At 36.8% G+C, this 21,049-nt stretch overlaps 2 protein-coding genes across 10 annotated transcripts in view; both read right to left on the reverse strand.

The window, feature by feature from the left end:
* Positions 1–123, reverse strand: part of RPS13 (ribosomal protein S13) — a 4,621-nt gene extending 4,498 nt beyond the window's left edge. The window contains exon 1 of the mRNA XM_035891033.1: positions 70–123. Within this exon, the coding sequence (XP_035746926.1) occupies positions 70–123 (54 nt within the window). The remainder of the gene's footprint in view (positions 1–69) is intronic.
* Positions 124–647: 524 nt separating this feature from the next.
* PIK3C2A (phosphatidylinositol-4-phosphate 3-kinase catalytic subunit type 2 alpha) overlaps positions 648–21,049 on the reverse strand; it is a 71,860-nt gene continuing 51,458 nt past the window's right edge. For all 9 annotated transcript variants that reach the window (XM_035891010.1, XM_035891004.1, XM_035891005.1 and 6 more), the window contains 20 exons: positions 18,283–18,391; positions 17,629–17,771; positions 16,805–16,993; positions 16,254–16,347; positions 15,888–15,982; positions 15,387–15,567; positions 14,725–14,829; positions 13,623–13,715; positions 13,153–13,282; positions 11,520–11,656; positions 10,675–10,844; positions 9,413–9,569; positions 8,886–8,995; positions 7,912–8,119; positions 5,353–5,477; positions 4,837–4,954; positions 4,659–4,740; positions 4,101–4,210; positions 3,741–3,866; positions 648–3,176 (listed from right to left, as the gene is read on the reverse strand). In XM_035891010.1, coding sequence (XP_035746903.1) covers positions 2,994–3,176; positions 3,741–3,866; positions 4,101–4,210; positions 4,659–4,740; positions 4,837–4,954; positions 5,353–5,477; positions 7,912–8,119; positions 8,886–8,995; positions 9,413–9,569; positions 10,675–10,844; positions 11,520–11,656; positions 13,153–13,282; positions 13,623–13,715; positions 14,725–14,829; positions 15,387–15,567; positions 15,888–15,982; positions 16,254–16,347; positions 16,805–16,993; positions 17,629–17,771; positions 18,283–18,391 — 2,665 coding nt within the window. In that variant the 3' untranslated portion in view covers positions 648–2,993. The remainder of the gene's footprint in view (positions 3,177–3,740; positions 3,867–4,100; positions 4,211–4,658; positions 4,741–4,836; positions 4,955–5,352; positions 5,478–7,911; positions 8,120–8,885; positions 8,996–9,412; positions 9,570–10,674; positions 10,845–11,519; positions 11,657–13,152; positions 13,283–13,622; positions 13,716–14,724; positions 14,830–15,386; positions 15,568–15,887; positions 15,983–16,253; positions 16,348–16,804; positions 16,994–17,628; positions 17,772–18,282; positions 18,392–21,049) is intronic.

Consider the following 21,049-nt stretch of genomic DNA (forward strand, 5'->3'; position numbering starts at 1 on the left):
CGCTAGGATTTTTATTTTTTTTTTTTTTTTTCCCCCAAATAGCGTTTAATGTACTTCTAGGACAGTTACCGAGTCACATTTAACCCGCTCAGTACGGGCACGGCGGAGGGCAGTATCGTACATCTTTATTAACGAGCTCGTTTAATTAAAAGTATTTGGTTCTTACAGATATATAGACAAAGGGAGGCAAACTATTTGCTCTCAGTGGATCTCATCGCCTACAGCTCTGCCCCAGTCACAGTGTCCCAGGAAGGAGCAGGCGGGAGGGGAAGGGGGCAGCGGCGCGGCCCTGCCCTCGCGGTAAGGCAGGTGAGGGGGATTTCTACACAACCCTAAGTTGTACAAAAACAGAGGAAAAGAACTTTTATCAAAAATCGCACATGCTTCCAGAGACAGGTAGCTACAGATCGTAAAAAGGCAGCAATAGAAATTTCAGTGCAAAGTCCTAGGTTAATAGAGAAAAGGAAGAGGTCTTGGCGCAAGCTGTTGCTCTGCAATTACACAACCAGGTCCCTACAATTACATTTCCAGCTGATTTTTTTCTTTTCATTAAACAAGATCTAAAAAGCTGTTAAAACTACATTTTCAAGCTATTTTGTGTACTTGTAAATCCCACCCTCAAACAAATATTTTCCTCTTTCGCTTCCTTTTTTTTTTTTTTAAATGTAGTACATTGAAGTCTTATTGCAACAATCGCATTTATTGCGGCAATCACTTTTTTCTTAATTGAGAATAGTGCAAAGAGGTGCAAGCTTGGTGCTGTTCCTCTACGGGTGAGGAGAGGCCAAGGCCAGGTCCCACAACAAAATTAAAACCATGACCATAAAAAGCTTCAGCCAGTGACTGCTTTGAAAAGGAAGGGAAAGGCACAAAATGAGTTAAGCTATGAAGAAGATTAAATCAGAAGTCAGGACAAGTGCTAACAGTAATACAGTACAATACATTTTTTTTTTTTCCAGAGTCCAGACAACTGTTAAAACTGCAAATCATTTTTTAAATGATTTTAGTTTATTGTATTTTGTGCTGTAAGACACTGTGCTTTAATAGCAAACTGCAAAAAAGGCAGTACATATTGCTTTCATTTTATTTCACAAAGGAACGTTTCACAAAAACAGTAGTCTACTTTCCTGTGTTTAAGTGACTTGTGATTCTAACGATGGAATGGAGTAAGTCTCAAAAGCATCAAGTGAGCAGGAAATATATCTAGTTAGTTATATAGTTTATTATTTACAGGCTATATACTAAATGAAAAATATGCAGAAGATGCCTAATAAAACTGGGATTTGGGATTTGTTAGCGCCCATTAGTATCAACCCAGTTTCTAACATTCGAGATATTCTTAGCTTTTTAATTGTAGTAATTTCTACAAAATTGGACCGTGAGTATTTTAGGCACCAGGAGATTCAAGTTTACTTCTCTCTTCTGTATTGAAGGGAGATTGGTCAGTAGCAGGGGAAGGAAAATCAGGTTATGAAATAGGTTTTTAGTGTTGGGTAGGTAGAAGGCTTTCCCCATGTTGTGTCTTTGTTCATAGTTGCATATTGTATTTAACATTTCGCTCTAGTCCTAGTCAGTGGTGATAGTCTGTCTTGCTTCAAGATTTAGTACTAAAGAAAAAAGTGTGCAACTTCACCCTATAGCTTTGTTTAGGCAGAACATGACCATCCTCAGCACCAAGTAAGGTGAATGAAAAGGCTACACCTGTAGTGCAGAGACAGCTAAGTAATCAACCAGTGGTATGAGCAGGAGACAGTAAGCCACGTTGTACTCCACTGTCACAATATAGTTAAAACCTCATGTTCCTGGGAATTCAGTATTTTTAGTGGAATGAATTCCTACTGGGAGTGAGAAACAGTATTGCTGTGAACTGTTAAAAAAAAAATAAAAATAGAGCAACCAAGGTCCTGTCTCAAAGCTCTGTTAATGCAACTTGCTTCTGGCCTGCAATTCATCCAGCAGTTGTGCTTTTTAACTAGAGGCCATCCTTTACCTGGAGGTATGGGTAAGGAATTTAGGTGCAAATGCCATTTTGGATTTAGTGTTTGAATCTGTTCCACACTTAATCACTGCAGTATTTAGAAGTTCTAGAAATTTAGAAATTTCAAAACACTGAGAAGCTGGGCATGTTTTCCCATGGCACCACGTTCAGCCAATCTTCATTCAATTTTTAGACATCATGGGTAGAAAAAAAATGTGTATAAAGTTGCACTAACCGTGAAGATCAGTATAGTGATGTTATTTGTAAAGAACACATCTCAGGAAAAGACTTCCAGCAGGACCTGCAAGTTACCAAATACAAGAATGTTTCCCCTTTTTAAGGAGCTGAAAGTTAGCATGTATACATGTTTAAATACCAGAAATGAGGTAAAAGAGAAGCATTTGAATTATAAGGCACCATTATTTACAACTTCCATTATTGGCACTCACTCCAGTAAGTCTTAAGAGAAGCACAAATCTGGGATTAAATGCAACGCTAAGGAATTTTTCCAGCCCTTCAACCTTCATTTCTACAGATGTGTGTGAAGCCACCAAAATTTTACCCGTCACTGCTTATGTGATGTCTAGTTAGCAGTGGGAATGTAATCCTAAAAATATGTCATTTCTTTGATGTTCTCCAGCATCATGCCGTGGATGACACGACACGTAACAAAAATCAAAAGCAAAAATGCACTATATCCACAGGCCTAATGATTAAGTTATGGTTTAGCCAACCAGCATAGTCAAACTGTTCATCTCACTTTCATGGATGGTTTAAAAACCCCTTCCTTTACCTGCAACTCTTAAACATTTACATTGATGCTTTGATAACCGCAGAAGCACAAACCAGGTTTTCTAGAAATCCTCCAAATTAGGCTACATGAACATTGGTCCAACATTTCTGTTGAAATGCAGAGTCCCTTCTTTTAAGATGTACAAGTTCTCTTCAAGTAGGAAGATGCACAAAGCATGAGTGAATACAATTGTTCTGGTCTTACTCAGGCGTAAAAATGAGTTCACAGATAGGGTACAGCAGTTAGTCGATACCAGTTAACAGTCTCCTTGCTCAAGTTGAAGTCCTTTAGCGAGAGTGTAATTCCACCCAAGAAAAAATTCTCACGTAATGATTCCGCACTGAGCACGCTTAACTGAAGTTCTCTCTGTTTCAGAGTCTCCATGCTATATCCACTGTACACAAGCTAGAATGTAAGAAGTCAAGATTTTTTTGGTTATCCAAATGAAATTACACAGATTTCCCTTTCTTCTGACTGCGTAGCCACTGATGGATGTCTTAACTGCACATTATGACCACTCAGTATGTCTGTTTCTCAGAGGACAGACTGAAGTACATCCATATTTTATTTTGCACTCCCAACATTAAGTGTTTCTAGATGGAAGCACTGTTTACATGCCAAGACTTGCAAATTCATTCTTCTCCACATTATGAATCAGCAAATCCAGGGCAGGGGGATCTTTAGTTTTAAGATTCCTTTCCTTCTCCCCATCACTGCCCAGAAGTAAGTCCAAGAAATTTCTGCTTACTTGTAATAGTAAATTTACCTACTCAGTTGCTTTGGGTTTTTTGGGTTTGTTTAAAAAAAAGAACAAACCCAAACAGGGCACAAAAGTTTTTCAAACCAGTTTCTTCTACATTTACAGATTTTTTTTTTTGCATTTATATTTTTTTATGCAATATTTTAATTACTGCTTAGAAAAAGAGAGAAGAGCAAACCATAGAGAGTTACTAGTAAATTTCAACTTGCCATTTCATTAAAAGTTGGATTTCTTGTCTTCCGGGAGATTTTGGTTTTGCGTTTGGATGTTTTGTGCGTATCTGGAAGTAGGTATGTTTTTACATAGGGATTTGGATCTGCACCATCTTCTGTAACCTACAATCCAAAACCAAGACTAGTTAGAAAATTAGTTAGTGCACACTTATTTGAATATTTATTTTCAAGTACCTAGACTTTGCAATCAAGCTAACCAAAAGCAGCAGTTAAGTTGGCAGCTGGAAAATTTGGAGGAAGAGAGAGAGTTCCACCATTCCTGCATCGACCAAAGTCAAGAAGGTAATTGACAAAACTGAAACAGTTTTTGGCTGACAGCTCACTATCTCTACTTACCAGATCTTTAATGTGCATCACCATAATAAACAGAGTGCTATTTCTATATGATATGGATAATTTCACTTCTCCTCCCACTTTGCCTGAGGTAGGACTTGACGGACTTGTATCTGAAAAAAAATATACAATTATTTCCTCTGTAATATGTGTACGTTTTCATCAGTACTATATTAACTGTGTATGGGGGAAAAATACAAGCCTTAGACAGAGTCCGGTTTGTGATTTTATTTCTAGTTCTCTAATAATAGGGCAAGGCCACAGGTTTAAAAGATTTTTGCATTCTCTTGTAAGAACCAACTTGGAGGTTTAGAGTAAAAACTTGAATAATTTAGTCAAGCCATAAGCAAGCCCAAGTGATCACATATACTGTTGCAATTTTTGCTATGTTTTTATTTCCTTGAAACTGTATGCAGGCACATTTGGAAGGACAGTGATGCAAAGTTTTCAACGAGGGAAAACCACAGTTAATTAAAAAAAGATTTAAAAAAAAATCACATTGTAAAGGTGTCATACTATAGTCACCCAATTTATAAACATCCCCCCAAAACCATTACCTACCTGTAGGTCTGGCTATTCCATCTATTCCTTCCACTTTGTCATCACGAAGTAATGGATGGAAAAAAGTATAAACAAGATCACACTAAATTTGGAAGAAATGTTACATATTAGTTCAAGTGTTAACAAGCACCAAAATCTGAAAATTTGCATTGCATTTGCTTAAGTTATTTGAACTCACTTCTGCCACCTCTGAAGAACTGTTCATCAGGCTCTGTATGTAGCTGTTAAGCTCCACTTTTCTTTTAGCTGCTACATCTTTTATATGTGTTCTTCCCAGAACCATCTTATTAGGAAAGCTACAAGGGAAGAACAAGACAGAGTTTTCAGTTAATTTCTTTGAAGTAAGTACAGTTAGATTTCATTGTCAGTTCCATCCTGAATTGCTGACTCAATTTTTTTATGTCAATCATAACTGGAAACACAGCACACTAACAGGTAATAATGTTACAGAAAGGCAAGGAAACACTTATAGCTAATTGTTAAGTGATATGACACACAGACTAAAGACACTGAGCTGCTCTTCTGGCTCTCTTCCTTAAAACTTCAAGACAGTTTTCTCCCTTAATTGCCAACTTTGAGGTCTAGTTTGCCCCCCAGCAGTTTTGTCTCCGTTTCAAGCTATTTCTTCCTCCATCCAGCTGGAAGCAGTTTTGTTGCTTCCATTATAATAGTGATGAGTGAGTTTGGAACATACCCTGGTAACTTCCAAAGAGGAAAGAGAATGCCAAGTTTGTTGTGGAGCTCCTGGAACTCATCAAATGTTCGGAAGACAAACGTTGGCTCAACTTGCCCTTCTCTCAAAACTCTCACTACATAGATCTGCCCAAACACAAAACCACAAAAGATAAAATTAGTAACAATATTATAGAACTGATTTAACAATATAATTTTCTTAACAATTAATTCTTTCTACTATGGCAATCCCTCTCCTGCATACATCTCCAAGTAACAGCATTTGCATTTTATAGCAGAGTTAGAATTCTAAATACCCCTTCTGTAATGCAAAGTAACGTCACATGATCTTCCCATAACATAGATCCACATCTGACAGTGGGATAAAAGTAGTTAAGTCTAAGCTGTCTGCATTCTCCCCTTTTGAGCCTCATTGTAAGTTCACAGCGTACAGCAGGTGTACAAAATTCTAACACATCAGTGCAGGATTACATCGAGACACGTATCTGTGGGGCCAGAACTACCACAAAACTTTTCAGGTGCAGACTAAGGAGGAAACTAATGCCTAATTTTTTTCCATCTAATTCTCTCAAGATTCTAAAGGATTCTACTTTTACAGTGATAATTTGGTGGGCAGATGCAAGTGTGCTGCATTATACAAAAGGAATTTTTCAAAATACTGGGGGTACAGCCAGAGGATGCAGTTATTCATGTTACTATGAAAGGGAAATGACAGTTAAGAAACTGCCCAGAAAATTCAATTCAGTGGACTCATTTTATGGCCAGATGAGTTAAAAGTATATTTAAAGAATGTGCAACTATGAAGAGGTTTAAAAATCTAGACAGAAGGAGACTATATCATCTTAACAGTTTCCTGGCAGATAAGAAGCTGTTTTGGCTTAGACCAAGAGTGCTCAAATACATTTATAATATAGTAATTCAGTACAAAGGTCTTTACTTCTGGTGTTATTCAGCTTTGTTCTACCTTCCCTGGGTGGTGGCTTACCAGATTAAGACACACACAGCAAATACAATGTTGAAAGATATGTACATTTGCATAAATCAATATAGCTCACTTTTTAAACAACTTGAGGAAAACGTAACTTGCGCTATTCTTGGCCAACAAACAGTAGTAGATAAGTAAAGAAAAATAAATTGAAGATGGTTGCACATCTGCACAGGAATACAAATATTAATACAAGTCTTCAAGCGTAACCCAGGTCTATCAAATCCCGATGACAAATTGTAATGCTTGCTACCTCTACTAAGACTGACTAGGAGTGTAGGTGCGTTAATACAGAAAATTATGCTTTTATGTAGGAGGAACAAATACAACTTTAATGAAAGGTCAGAACAGAACCAGAAAGTGTTTGACTTAATGACTCTATTTAGGAAGGAGCAATTTTACATAAGGCAGCTACATAAAACGCATAACCACAACTCAAATCCCCATTTTTTTAAATCATCTCCACCAACACTGCTTCTGTCCTTTCTGCTTCCTTCTAATTCCTTTTCAAGAAGTGTCTTCATTTTGAAGAGTATTATTGGATGCTAAAAATACCGATCTGTACTCTAGCGCTGCTGTGGTTGGTTTACCCTGGCCAGCAGCTTAGCACCCACACAGCTGCTTGCTCACTCCCACCCCCTCACTGATGGGACGGGAAAGAAGAAGAGCAAGAGCAAGAAGACCCGTGGGTTGAGATAAAGACAGTCCTTTGGAAGGGAGGTGACGCAAAGACAATTTCTCGCCACCTCCCACAAGCAGACCCATGCCCAGCCAGCCCCTGAGCAACAGCCACCTTGGAAAGCAACATCCTCCTGCCCCGCCGCTTTCTTCCTCTACCCCCAGTTTTTATTGCTGAACCTGACATGATATGCTATGGAGTATCTCTTTGGCCAGTCTGGGTCAGCTGTCCCTGCTGTGTCCCTTCCCTACTCCTTACCCACCCACAGCCTACTACTGCAGGGGGAGCAGGGGCAAAGTGGAAGAAAAGAGAAAGCCTTGACACTGCCCAAGCACTGCTCAGCAACAGCCAAACCAACGGTGTGCGATCATCACAGTTTTAGTTAAACATCTAAAACACAGCACTGTGTGGGCTGCTGTGAAGAAAGATAACTCCATCCCAACCAGAGCCAATATAACTCCGTTCTTCTCCAGGAAGCAAGAAAGCAAGCAGGCAGGCCCATTCCCATCTAGATTTCAATTACGGGTTTTGTTTTTACTTTCAGGTCAGCCACAGTGGGGCTTAGTTTTGGGTGTCAACAGGGGTGTGGGTTTCTAGGCTCCCATTATAGTCAATGCAGTCAGACTACAGAAAACTCTACAGCTCATCCTAAATATGACATCATAGCGCCCAAGTGAACAAGTAAGTATCTATAGCTGTACTTTCTAAATCTCTGTCAGTAAAGGGAGCCTAGTTGTCTACCTCAAAGCTAGCTACTTAATGCTAAACAAGGCAAGCTTCTCTTGGACTAATTCTCTGTGATTAAGTACCAAACTTATGGCAAGAAGGAGAATGTATCTTGCTGGAAGAAAACGCACAGTGTCTTCACTGAGTGGAAACACATTCCACATACTTACATAATGTTTATCTGGGTTATATCTCTTCTGATATGTAAACACTGACACTTGTTTGATTCGGCCATCTTGTTTAAGAGAATACGTTTTAGCAGAAAATGAGAGGATGGGTTCATCATTCGAAGGTAGACCTGAGAAACGCAGCTGAGCCAAGTTGTGAATGAAGAAATTAAACTTCGTGGCAACACTTCCCAGGCTGGATTCAATCAACCTAAAAAAGAAAAGAATAATGTCAAATACTAGAGCACACGTCAGAATGCACAAAAGTAGTTCTGTCAGCGAATCAGACTTAAGACTATGAAAAATAAAAACCAACTTCTTACTGACAGAGAAATAGTTTTTAAACCTCAATGGCACCATATCAGCATTTCATAGAAGATTCAGTATCCAAATGTTGGAATAAGTTGTTATCCAAGAAATGAAGTCTTTCCAGAGTTGGTAAAAAAGTTACGTACATACTACTGCAGTTGCCCCCATATATTTAAAATGAAGTACGGTAAGACATTTTGTAACACATAGCAACAACTCAGTTACGCCATATACACACCCCCAACACTTGCTACACTGCTGCATCATCCCTCCCTCCCCCGTGCCCAAAAGCACTTCTTGAAAGAGAGAACTTCTTTACATGCATACCAGGTTGCCATCATATGCACTGCTATTAAGCAATTCAAGATGCATTAAAAATGCAAGTCTCAAACAGCCAAACAGAATTACCTGCTCTCATTATTTCCAACAAAATTTTTGCACAAGGTTACTCTAAAAGGCTAAGTATTTTAGCACAAGCATTAATCTTATATGAAACTGATCTTTTTTTATGTAGTTCACTGGTTAACCAGTATTTTATGATTGTACAGCATAACAATACAACTTCTACAGGCATGTTTGTGAACATCCTTAGTACTTTTTTTCACAGCAGAAAGCTCCCATTAAGAGGATGATGCTGGTAGATATTTTAGTTTTCACTTATCTAGTACCTTGTGAAGAAAATGGTAGCTTCTGCATCTGTTGTTTGAGGCTGGAGAGCATCCTGGACATACTTCAAGTCCTGAACCCCACTTAGTTCTGGTAGCCCAGAAGAAAGCATCTGCAGGAATTTACAGTTTTAATGCAATAAGACCAATATAATTTTACATTGAAATGATTAAAACTTCGACCATCAAATTAATCTGAAGCTGCGCTAACTTGCTAAATGCTAACAACATTAGCCAACAATTACTTACAATCAGCAGTTATTCCCTTCACCATTTCTGCTGAGTTAAAAGCTGTTAAAACACTTTGCAGTGTAATTTACGGTGTCGTCTTAGTTTTAAATTCTCAGGAAACAGGTGGGTAGTAAAAAAAGCTTAAAAGAAAAATCCAAATACAGCCTTCCTAAAAAGTTCTGACATTTCTGCCTTTTAAAAGTATGCATTAAGATTTTCTGCAGCATAAAAAGCGTAGAATTTAATGCAATCCAACATGAGATATCTATCGTTTCAATTGAATTTAATAAAATCATTACCAGTGAAAGTAGGTTAAGGAAGAGGTTTGCATGTTTTCTTATCAAATTGTAAGCTTGACAACAGAGGTCCACGAACAACTGAAAGCGAATAGTGGGTTTTTCACCACCATTAATGACATAAGCCATATCCGATGTCAGCACAAAAGGAGCTCGATCCCTGTTCAAAAAGCACAGAATTCCCAAGTTAATTATAAGGTTTATTCACTTTGTCATGTGTTTCCTCCTCCTCTCCATCCCCACCCCGAGGTAGTGATATTAAATAGCCCATTAATGCCATTTTACTTTTTGGGGTTGTGTTCAGCAGCTTAGTACTATCCCAGCACATTCACATGGTACTGGACCTACAGCAGATCTCCTGAAGCAACACTTGGAGGCCACGTGACCTTACAATGCCTCCCATCCCTCGTTTCTGGAAGCCATAACACACTAAAACAAACGGAATTACTATATTATCACGCAACTAAAACATAACTCCTCTCTCCTGGATATAGATTATCTTCCTCTACACTAAGGAGTAGTAAATACAAACTTGCTGTTAACTCTTCTCTATAATGTTGATATTCACTACTGTTTTTATGAGCCAGGGTCTGTTCTCATTTGTTTCACACTCAGATATTCAGTTGGCATAAAGGTTTTGGCACTCAATTTCTCATTTATTGATAAAGTTCACCTAACAAGCATGCAATATATAATTGCATGAATATAAGCTAAAAAGGTGAAACTAAAGTACAGTTTCATCCAGTATTCCTGGAAAAGTATGATGCCAAGATTTGTGTTTGATGTAAGGCTCCCAAATAGCAATGAAAAGTTACATTAGCTTTTTCCTGTACCAAAATACTTGGCTTTCATAACTATTGTAAAGGAATTCCCATTGAGATCTGCCAAGTGTGTATAGCACAAAGTTCTCAAGGAATGAATGTAGTTTGGAAGCACTGAAGTTAAATGATGTTTAGGAGACCAAATTTTCAATCTACCAGTAACAAGAACAGTAATTTTATTTGAAAGCTAGGCCTATGTGCTTTGACTTAAAACAGTTCCAGAGATCAGAATATGGAAATAGGAAGCTGGAGCCTTTTCAAAATTAATTCTATACAGGTAAGTTTGAAATGCATTCTGGAGTCTGTGGATAAATTGGAAGATACTGGCTTCATAATGAGAACAGCAGAAACAGGAACTTAAGAGTTAATGTTTAGGATTATAAGGCTTATAAAAATATACTAAAAATCACTTCATTCTCTACATTGCTTAGCTACAGGAAATACCTTTTAAAGCTACCAAACATTTGCGCATGACCCAAAAATTTTCCAAAGTCAATGTGAAACATATGCCCTGTGTTTCGGAGCATTATGTTATCATTGTGGCGGTCACAAATTCCCAATACATAAGTAGCTACACAGCATCCTGCACAAGAGTAAATGAAGTTTTCTGAAGCCTGGGAGGGAGAGAAAAAAGTGAATTGAGATCAAATATCTGCGGAAAAACAGCATTCATGCATTCAACAGTCAATCTCAACAAGGGTAAAAATCCAAGCCAGACAAGACAGGCCGTAAAATTTACTTTTTTCCAAAATAGTGTTCTGCAAACAGATAGCTTTGCAAAAATCTTTAGATACCACACTTTCCAGCAAAAATGGTTGTTCTTTAAAAAAATGCAAGACAAAAGAGGAGTTGAAGACAAATCACAAAAAGAAATAAATGTTAGCAGCAAAAAGAGTACAAGACTTATTTTTCCAGTGTGTTGTAACAGCATTGTAGCCAAAAGAAAACATTTTAATTTTTGAATCCCACGTGCTTGTATGAGAAGAAGCCACTGCTCCTAAACCACAATGAAGAGCAGCTACCATTCTTCCCTATCTTAAATTTGAAGTACATTTTATTATATCCGATAAAAATTCCTGATGTGAATCCTGAGAATCCATCTGGCTCCCTTTTAGTTACGTAAGGGATTTTCACGTGCTCTTTTTCAAATATAGAAAAAAAATAAGTTTCCTAAAGATATAAAACAAAAATCGCAATGGAAGATCTGGAGTAAGAATTTCATTCTTTCGTAAGATAGTATTTATCCCTTTTTAAAAGATCTTCAGAAAAAGAACACTGAAAAAAGTTACCTTTTCATATTCCTCCTCAGTAGGATTATACTTCCGCAACCATTCTGCCAGAGGCTTATCTTTAAAAGAACCTGTCACTCCGTATTCCACTTGAATTTTCCTAAGTGTATCTGAAGCAGGAACAAGCTCTACCATGCCTTTATTTAAAATACAAAGTGTATTTAATCATCTCCTTAAGTTATACTTCATTATTCAGTAGAAACTGTCTTAACAACAATGGATTTTACAACCTTAGACTAGCTTCTTTCAAAACCCAGTTAGGTGTAAAAATAGTGCTATTCGTCCACTATACATTTCTGTATTGCAAAGTGTAATCCATGTTAGGCTTACTTTACTACAATTACTTACAGTTGCTAGAATGCACATATAAATTTTACTTTGAATAATTACTGTCTATTACATAAACTAGTATTGGTCTATAAGCAAGAACTGCAAAATATTTTGATGCTGACATTTCTCATACACTGACACAAGTAATCTAGTAAACTGATGTCAAGTGTTGAAACAGACCAGACTGTTGCTCCAGAAATAAGGCAGCAGGCTTTACATGTGGCCTTATTTTGCAGATACCATTTACTAAAAATATTTGTATAGCTATGTCATAATAGGAAAACATTTATTTGATTAACAGAATTTTAATTCTATCTTGGCAAGAGCTACTAAGGGCAAATCTGTAATTTATATCCATTTTTCTTTTTCACTTTAATCCTCCAAGTACTTTAGGAATACTAGTATTAGCAGCAACAAAAAACAAAGTAACATGCTATGCAATCAAGTCATCATTCAAAGCAGGAAGAAAAGCCATCTGTTTCTCTAAAATGCAAGTCTTACATAAACAGAAGCTTTTTGCCTAGTTTTGCCAACCTAGATTTCCAATGTTTCCACGTACTTAAGAGTTTTCATCGTGCTGTTATAGCATCTGACCAAAGAAATATTTAAGTTATTGTTTATCCTCTTAACAATCTTGTGGTCCCCATTGGCTAGCTCTAGAGAATTAGAGAAAACTAGCAAAAAGCATGTTCAAGGTGCAAGGCAGTACTTACACTCAGCATTCTGTGACCTAGTTTCAAATGTAAAAGACAGCCTCATATTCCCAAGGAACTTTTACCAGAATATGACACTAATTCTGGGAGATACTGCATGTGTGTTTTAATTTTTTCATCTTTTTGCATGTTTCAGTACATGAACGATACTCCCTGACTCAACTGCAGCAGATTCCAAACGCTTTAGAATTTCAGTCTTGACTTGAATACTTTCTTTCACCATAACTAAACTTTAAGAATCAGGATTGCTATGGCACCATTATTTTCTTGTGTTGCAGTACAGGCATCAAGAGAAACCTTAGCTTTCATCATTATTAATATTTACTTGCCTGCACCACGGTTCATTTACAACAGAACACATAAGAATCTCAGGACTCAAGAGAAAAACACATTTTAAATGCAACTCAGCCATCAGGAAATTCAAAACAATTTGACTTGCTATAGTCTTGAGCACTTAAGTTCCTTGCATGGAAGGCTTCCAGCCTTCCACTGTTTCTTGGACCTGCCTCTACACTGAAATTTTTCACTATCAGTGTGACAAGAAATTGAAGTGGGGGAGCAAAGATTATAGGCAGTATCTAGTTTTGCACCTCTGTCTTTTCCAGTTGAGAGGCACTTGAAGATAACCATCCGTAGATCCAGTCCCTCCTGCAGCCAGATCTTATCCATAATCTTAATCATTTGTAAAGCCAACATATCTTGCCTCAGATCTTCTCCAACCTTAAATGGAAAAATGAAAGTTAACTAGAGACATAATATGCTTTCAGCAAAATCAAACTTCACGGATTTTAATTGCTTTGCATTTCTAGGAAGTGATAAATTATGCTACTTACTTCCGTGTTGCTACACACTTAAAAAGAGAAACAGGCTACATTTAAGCTTTCACATGTGGTAGACTTACTTTCACATTTTACAACCTGTTCAGATGTTGGTTTCTAGATACAAAGGAGCAAACTCACAAAATAACTAAGCTTATTGGTCCACGCTAAAGTTAATTGACACCAACGAAATAGTGATTATCATTCAACTTTTTTTTCTCCAATATACATGTAAGGCCTACCTTAAACATCACATTAATTTCTTCTCCCAGAGGGTCTGCATTTATCAGTGCAACTTTCAGTGGTACTGCATTGGAGCTGAAGAAAGAACATGCCTACAAGTAGATTTAGTGTTAATATTCAAAAAGCACTATTCCTGCTAGCCCAGAAAACAAGACATTCCGACAACAAGCAGGTTTGACACACAATGTGTCTATTCAGACTTTCAACATTGCAATTGTGGCAAATACGTGCTTCCTTTGAATAAAGAGCCCTTTGGCTGTTATTCGTTGAATTCTTGTACAAAAGCCAATAGTGCTGCACAGTGATGTTTTATACATTTCAAAGGGAAGAATGAATAAAATATGGGCAAATATTTTATCAGTAGCTTTTTTTTGAAATGCAGAAGATACTATAAAAAAATGGGTATTTGCACATTTCACAGTATTTTCTCATTTATCTGCTTTCAAGTGCATACGCATGATTTAATAGTTATAGTTGAGAGGGAAAGCAAGATGAGACTCTCTCCACACAGGATTAAATCCAGTATTCACAGACCTGTAGGTTCTCAGTGATGCATGATGATATAATCAAGACTGTAGTTGAGCAGATATTGTCAAACCTTGCCGAGTTCTGGAAAACTAATTTACCTGCTTCTCCTACATTATTACTTGCTGGACCTTCACAGTAAAATAAAGCTACTGTCTGCCTCCCTGGATTCAGTGCATCTCAGACACAACCAGTAACATGTAGTTTCACTTATTTCACACTATCTACTCACTGTTTGAACTTTATAGCCTTGCTCAATTTTCTCTTTTGATTACTACTGCAAACAGGACTTTTTCATGCACTTTGAATAGTCCCCTGCTTTACTACAATCAGGATTGCTGTTCTCAAAAGTCAGAGATGTACATTTAATACAAGTACCTTATTGCTTTCACACAAGTATTTCTATAAATTTCACCTTTACTCAGCTAATTTCACTGCCTTGTTCAATCAGAATTTTTAATTAACTCTCCCCCTCAGTATAAACAGCTTTCAAGCACCTAAATCTTTTTCTATTTGTAATACTTTGCCTATATGTAATTTTTACAAAAAGGTTTTGAAACTCTGAACGTGCAGTACCTTAATATTTAGCTCTTTTGCCACAAGACTGGGATTGAGAGGCAAACGGCACTTGTTCTTCAAGAAAAATAGCTGCACACGTTCCATGCCATTTTGCAAGGCAGCCTGCGGACCAAAAAGAAAAATTCAGATGACATTTTCTTAACTGAAGCATCTATAGAAAACTTCTGGACAAAGTTATTCTGAAGCCAATGTTTTAACACCTCAGTGTCAAAGGAATGGTAGGAATTGTAACTGCTGTTTTAGCTATTGAAAATACATAAGCCTAGCAGTACAACACTAATATCACACAAGTTTGTGGGTTGTGGGTTTTAAGTTCACATTAGCATATTAACAGATACCCCATTCTTTTGCATGATGGCATCATTCTTCAGCAGTAATATGTTTAAATCCAAATCCAGTTTACTGTAGACAGAAACAATCGTACTTTCTTACCCTATCACCTCACATAATCTTATATTTCAGATGACAAAAAATTCTGCAAAAACATTAACTTCATTAAGGCATTAGCTTGTTATAATGCAGAGCAATAGATTTACAGATCTTTCCATATATTATATAAAACATTTTATTAAACTTAAGACTAAAAAGGCAATTGAGTGGATTGTTTTGAGGGTATACTCAGTCTAATCTTCCTAAAGAACATAAAAATATATACACACCTGCCGAGCAGATCCACTCGTTTGCTTTACTCTTTCTGCTACCATTCCAAAAAGCTGCACTAGTCTGGTCTGCTTCTCCAGCTCTTCTCTCAGCCTTTTCCCACAGACTGAAAGAAAAGCTCCAAGAATTTGCTCATACCTTACACCAAACTTTGTATCATACAGTGTATCCTTAAGAAGCCTGAAAGAAAGGATTTAAGTTAAGTTTTCCTATGGAAAATACTGCAAACAATGCAATACTAAGACATTAAAATATTCTAATGAATCAGTACTATACATATCCAATGTTACTGATATACAGGATATAAAAGGCAGTAAGTTTGTGCCTTGTAGAGGTACAGTCTGTTTTTTCATGAAAAAAACCCAGGATCTATGTTTTGTATACTCTCCATTCATAACATTCATTGTTATGAACCACGATAGTAAGAAAGAATTTTTTTTTCTGGAAATATTAATCTTATAGTAAACATTATATGAACAATGGAACAAAGAACATCATACCAATATAGGTAGTGTGCTATTCGAATGCTTCCCAGTGCCCGAGCCAAAAGAAATTTGACAAGTGCACTGTCAAGGTAGGTTTCATACTTCAATGCCTAAATACAAAGAAAATGAAATAAATCAGGTCTGGATTTAATTCTAGGATGAAGATTGAGATTTCCTGACTAATGCACAGACAGAAACACCACAAATCCATAGGACAGTCACAGAGCAATTATTTACTAAAGTTTTTCCATACCGTCCATTAAGGTTATTAATTACGGAGGCATGCAATTGCACTTCTGTTACTAGTAATCAGCAATTCCTTTGGGTTTTCAGGAGAAAAAAAAAAAATCAAACTTTCGAAGTGTAGGCAGAAGGTCTTACCTGCACAAACTGAGGGAGGAAATCTGTTAACTCATCATCACTTAATGTCTCTATCCAATTCACAGCTGTATTTCGTACTTCCTGATCAGCAAATCTAGAAAGTCACCACAAGTCCACATTAAGTTTATTCTGTTCATGTAGGATTTTTTTTTTCTTTTTTGAGATCAGCTAGATACAAAAGAACCTATATAAAGTCTTTACTAGCTCAATAAAGGACATAAACATTTGAGGCCCTTCACTACCTAAGATGCAAACACGTGTGTGTTTAGGGCAAGCATACTAATCTCTGAAAAACTTGAGTTTTGATAGCTTGGCTGTATAGCTTGCTCTCTGGTCACAAATTAGATTCCAGAATCTTAACCACTATTGCTATTCTTTCATGACATGACTTTGTTTAGTCTACATGAATAAAGTAAGCATGTGTTCAAAATTTTGAGAAGACTGTAGCTTTTGCTACAAGAAATTCAGCAATATTTTCCACAAGAATTACTGAAGAAAAGTAATTTAACGAACACCACACAGACAGAACTTATTTACATTGTTTTTCTTACTTTGAATCAAGTAGTTCCAGTGCAGCTAAGGGTGATAAAGGAGGCCACTGCTGAAGTAATGAATATATTTCTGGAAGACTTCCCCAGTCCCAGTGAGGGGCGCTAACCAATATTTTTGGTAGGCTACTAGTATGACTATGACAATAATGTCTCTTTTCCCACAAAAATTCTTTATCTTCTTTTGATAGCCTGGAGAAAAAAAGCATTTCAGTTTATAATACACATTACAGACCATTACCTGAATAACCCCAATGGTACCAGTCACTTGTATACCTACAGATAATTTAACACACAGAATGGAACAACATTAAACCAGCTATTTCCTGACGGAAGTCAAAACGAGAAGCAAAATAAAGCCTCAAACATTAGGGAAACAGTTGTTCAAAGGTATAATTTAGGCAGGACAAAAATAAGTTTTAGTATAATCTGAAATAAACCAAAATGTTAACATTAGTTTGGTGCAGATGAGTGGGAAAGCCTGCCAAAAAAGCTTCCATGGCATATGAACGGCCACTGCTGAAATTGCCACTGCTCCCTGTAACTGAAGAACTGCCAAGCAGGAATAGGCATATATAACAGGCAGGCAAAAGGGTGGCAGTCTTGTAAAAGGAGAACATTATGACACCAGCCACAGGAAAGCACAAGTAAATTCATTAAGTCAGCACCACTATTTCACAAGTTTAATTCAATCTCTTGTTTAAATCTCCACAAGTCTTCAAAATATACTAGAACCATAATAAAGAAATTTAATAAATAAGCATTCCATACCCTAGCCATAAGTTGTCACATACAAAGAGACCATAGATAGAAAGACATGAACATACCCAATAGTGTTATCCTTTGAGAGAATGGCAAGGAGACGTTCTCTCAATGGTTTTTCTAATGTTTCTATGGAATGATGCACAGTAGTCTTTGCAGCTTGAGGGATTTTATATTCAATATCAAAAGCATGGGATGGGAAGTCAATCTAAAGAAAAAAAAAGAAAGAGAGAGATGATGCAAGTCCATAAGAGCAGTACCAACTCTGTTCTGGGACTGCTAAGCCATGCCTAAGAAGGTGCCTTCTCTTCCGAGAGAAATTTGGACTCTGAATTTAGAATGAGGGGTGCTTCTGTTCTGTAAGGAAACTGGAATTTCTATTGTTTGGGTCTAGACAACTCCCAACTCATCATACATTTCTAGAGATTGCTTTTCAAAGATGTTCTCTCCCAGTACCAATAGCATGTACTACTGAGGCATCTCCAATTTCTTACTTGAAAACACTAATTCAATTATTGGCTTGTATACACATAGAGCAGCTTTCCATTCTTTGCCCTTAATGTTTAGTAATCACTATTCCATATTGGCTTTCAAATATTACTTAGCGATATTTACACCTTCCCCAAAACATTAATTGACCTACTGCTGCTCATTTAAGAGTTACAAGTCACGAATATTCAAAGAAAACATAGTCAGATCAACTCAGAATTATATATAACCTGCAATACTATTCTTTCCGTATTTCCTTTCTTACTGGCCATCCCCGATGCATGGTGTGGATGTGATGAGGTCCAGAGTTGCAAGAGCTTTGTCCCACAAGTTAAAAATCTGAGGAAAAAAAAGCATGTACAGGTACTAGTGTCACAGTCTTTTTAGTTCAACAAGATACTAGTAAATACTATCTGGAGAAGACCAATGGTCACTACAAGGAAACATTTCCAAAGTATTAGTGTTGCATAGGAGGATAGTTCAAACTGAATATGTGTTTCTATTGCAGAGATAAGAAAATACCTTATGATGAGCATTTTGACATCAACGTTCAAAAAAGAACACAGGAAATCAAGCTGTATAAGCCAGTACAGTTCGGCACTTAAAAAGGGAATTATGATCATCAAGTGTTACATGAATTAATTTCTTTCACTAGATGTCTTCTGTACTTTAAGTCCTTTAAAACACCGCATACAACTTTTAGGTGGAAAAGGCAGAGGAAAAAAGTTCCGTGCTGACTCAGCTGACCCAGCTAAATTAAGTGCTCCCTATTCCTTAAGGGAGAAAATTAGTATTTTTGCCTCTGAGAAATAAACCGAACACACGTACCTTCTTACCCTTTCAGAAAAAAACCTGCAGGCATATGAATATTATAGACATTGCCAGTTGCCTGGACTTTCCACATTACTAGATTCTGCAAGCACATACCAGATGACATTTGTATTTGCCAGTGTATCCCAATATTAATATCTTTTCCAATTGTAGTAAGGCAAAACTGAGGATACTCAATAAATCGTTTAAGTGCTGACTGTCAGGCACAGAAACCTTCTATCAGTCTTTAAAAAAAAAAATCAAAATAAAGTCTCAAAAGACTGCTTGAAGGCCAAGCTTTTAGTGTATTTTAAAAGATGTTTTAAAGAAAGAACAGTTCTTTGTAGGTAAATATTGATTAATTGGGAGCTTATGATGCCAATAAAAATTACTAAATCATGACACTAAAGCATAACTGAACAGCTCGTTCTTTTTAATAATTCTCCAGTTTAATATAGTTGCCACAGCCTTCTGTCTCATCCACAAGTACAGATATTTTAAGGCACTCCACACACGCTTCATCTGAAGTAATTTTAACTTGACTACAGATTCTTCCAAAGCATACATATGACCTTTTATTCTTCCTACGTTTTAGTTAGCTACAAGTTTTAGCTCCTGCCTGCTCCTGATGCTATTCTTAACTGCAACTGGAATATTTGGGTAGTATCTTTAATTACCTAGGTCTGGATTTAATTTACATAGACTGCAAGTGAATTAGACCACCAGCATCTCTACGGCTGCCATATACAGGCCATTCAGTAAACCCTGGTGCAAGACATGCTATTGTAGTGCTCTGCATGAACAGAAAAACAGTTTTCTCCACAGACTAACTACTATGAGAACACCACACAGCATGAAGACTAGATAAATATGCAATTCAAATCCAAACAAAAGATATGTTTTCAATCAGATACTGTGAAATGTGATATTTAGATAGAGACTGAAATGCAACATTTAAACAGAAGGCTGAAGTAAGCATCGTTTATGAAAACAAATCTAAGTTTCAGTTGTGACTGAAAGCAGCTGCAGGCCATCTTTGCAATGCAGGAAAGCCTAAATTCTTAAGCACCCCGAAGCTGTTGGAATATGAATGGGGAAGCGGAAGAAGTAGAGCCATATCTAGAACCAGAGGATGCAAACCACATGGAACAGACATAAGCAATACACAGAAGTAACTGTCTAGGAAAGACTTCGTTGTCCTTCTGCAGCCTTGGTTACAATTAGAAAATTTAAGATTCCAGTAAAACCTAGAAGTCAGAAGCACATACGAATAGGAGATGTTAAGGGTAAATCCTGAAGCTATTTTGCAATGGTGTGATCACTTCTGCATCGTCATGCCTAATTCTGGCATCCAGTGTTCAAGTCTATGTGTTAATGTTCCATTGAATAGCTACCAAAGTGATAAGCATTTTGGAATACCCTTTGTAATGAAAGTTTCAAGGACAAGGCAACTTGAACAAATCCAGGAACACTTCACTGAGGAAAATTACAGCAGGTTTTTCATTCTTGGTGAAAAAGGTATAACAGGATCCAGCAGGTGTACTGGGAAGAAGGCCAGTTCAAACTAGAAATATACCGTAAGTTTAAACACAGTTGTTAATTATCCCTTTTTAATTTTAATTTTTTAAATAAATCCTTCTCTGAATCAAAAGGAATAATTCCAGAATATGCTGGGATCTCTATTACTTAGAAACAGGCTAATGGAAGAAATGGCTTGTTTTTCCTATCTATGAAAATACACCTGTATTTTAAAATACATCTAAATTTTTTAAAAAAGTATTTTGATTCTCTTGCTGGCTTATATATTACCACCCTATTATCCGATTTAGGAATTTTAAAAAGTATTAAAGAAAAAAAATTAATTTATCAGAATTTTTCCAGTTTGCTCCTGCATATGTAAACTTATGAAACATGCAGCATTAAGTATTTTGCAGCCAGGGCAAAGACACCTCTAAAGAATAATACTTAGAAATACTTCAGACCTTTAATTTAAGGTCTTTCATTTCTAAAAATTTGAGCCACCCCTGTATTTTGCTCTACAAACAGGATTGGGCAAAGATAGGAGTTATTCTTTCCTATCTTAAGAGAGTTTTACAGCAAGAGTGCTTCTTTTCCAGTGACATGATGGAAGCATAGCACACTGTTTACCTGCTGTCAAGATTCTGTTGTGTTTTGTATTGCACTTGA

Source organism: Egretta garzetta, unplaced genomic scaffold (genome assembly GCF_000687185.1).
Source record: "Egretta garzetta isolate BGI_Z169 unplaced genomic scaffold, ASM68718v1 scaffold133, whole genome shotgun sequence".
Taxonomy (NCBI): Eukaryota; Metazoa; Chordata; class Aves; order Pelecaniformes; family Ardeidae; genus Egretta; species Egretta garzetta.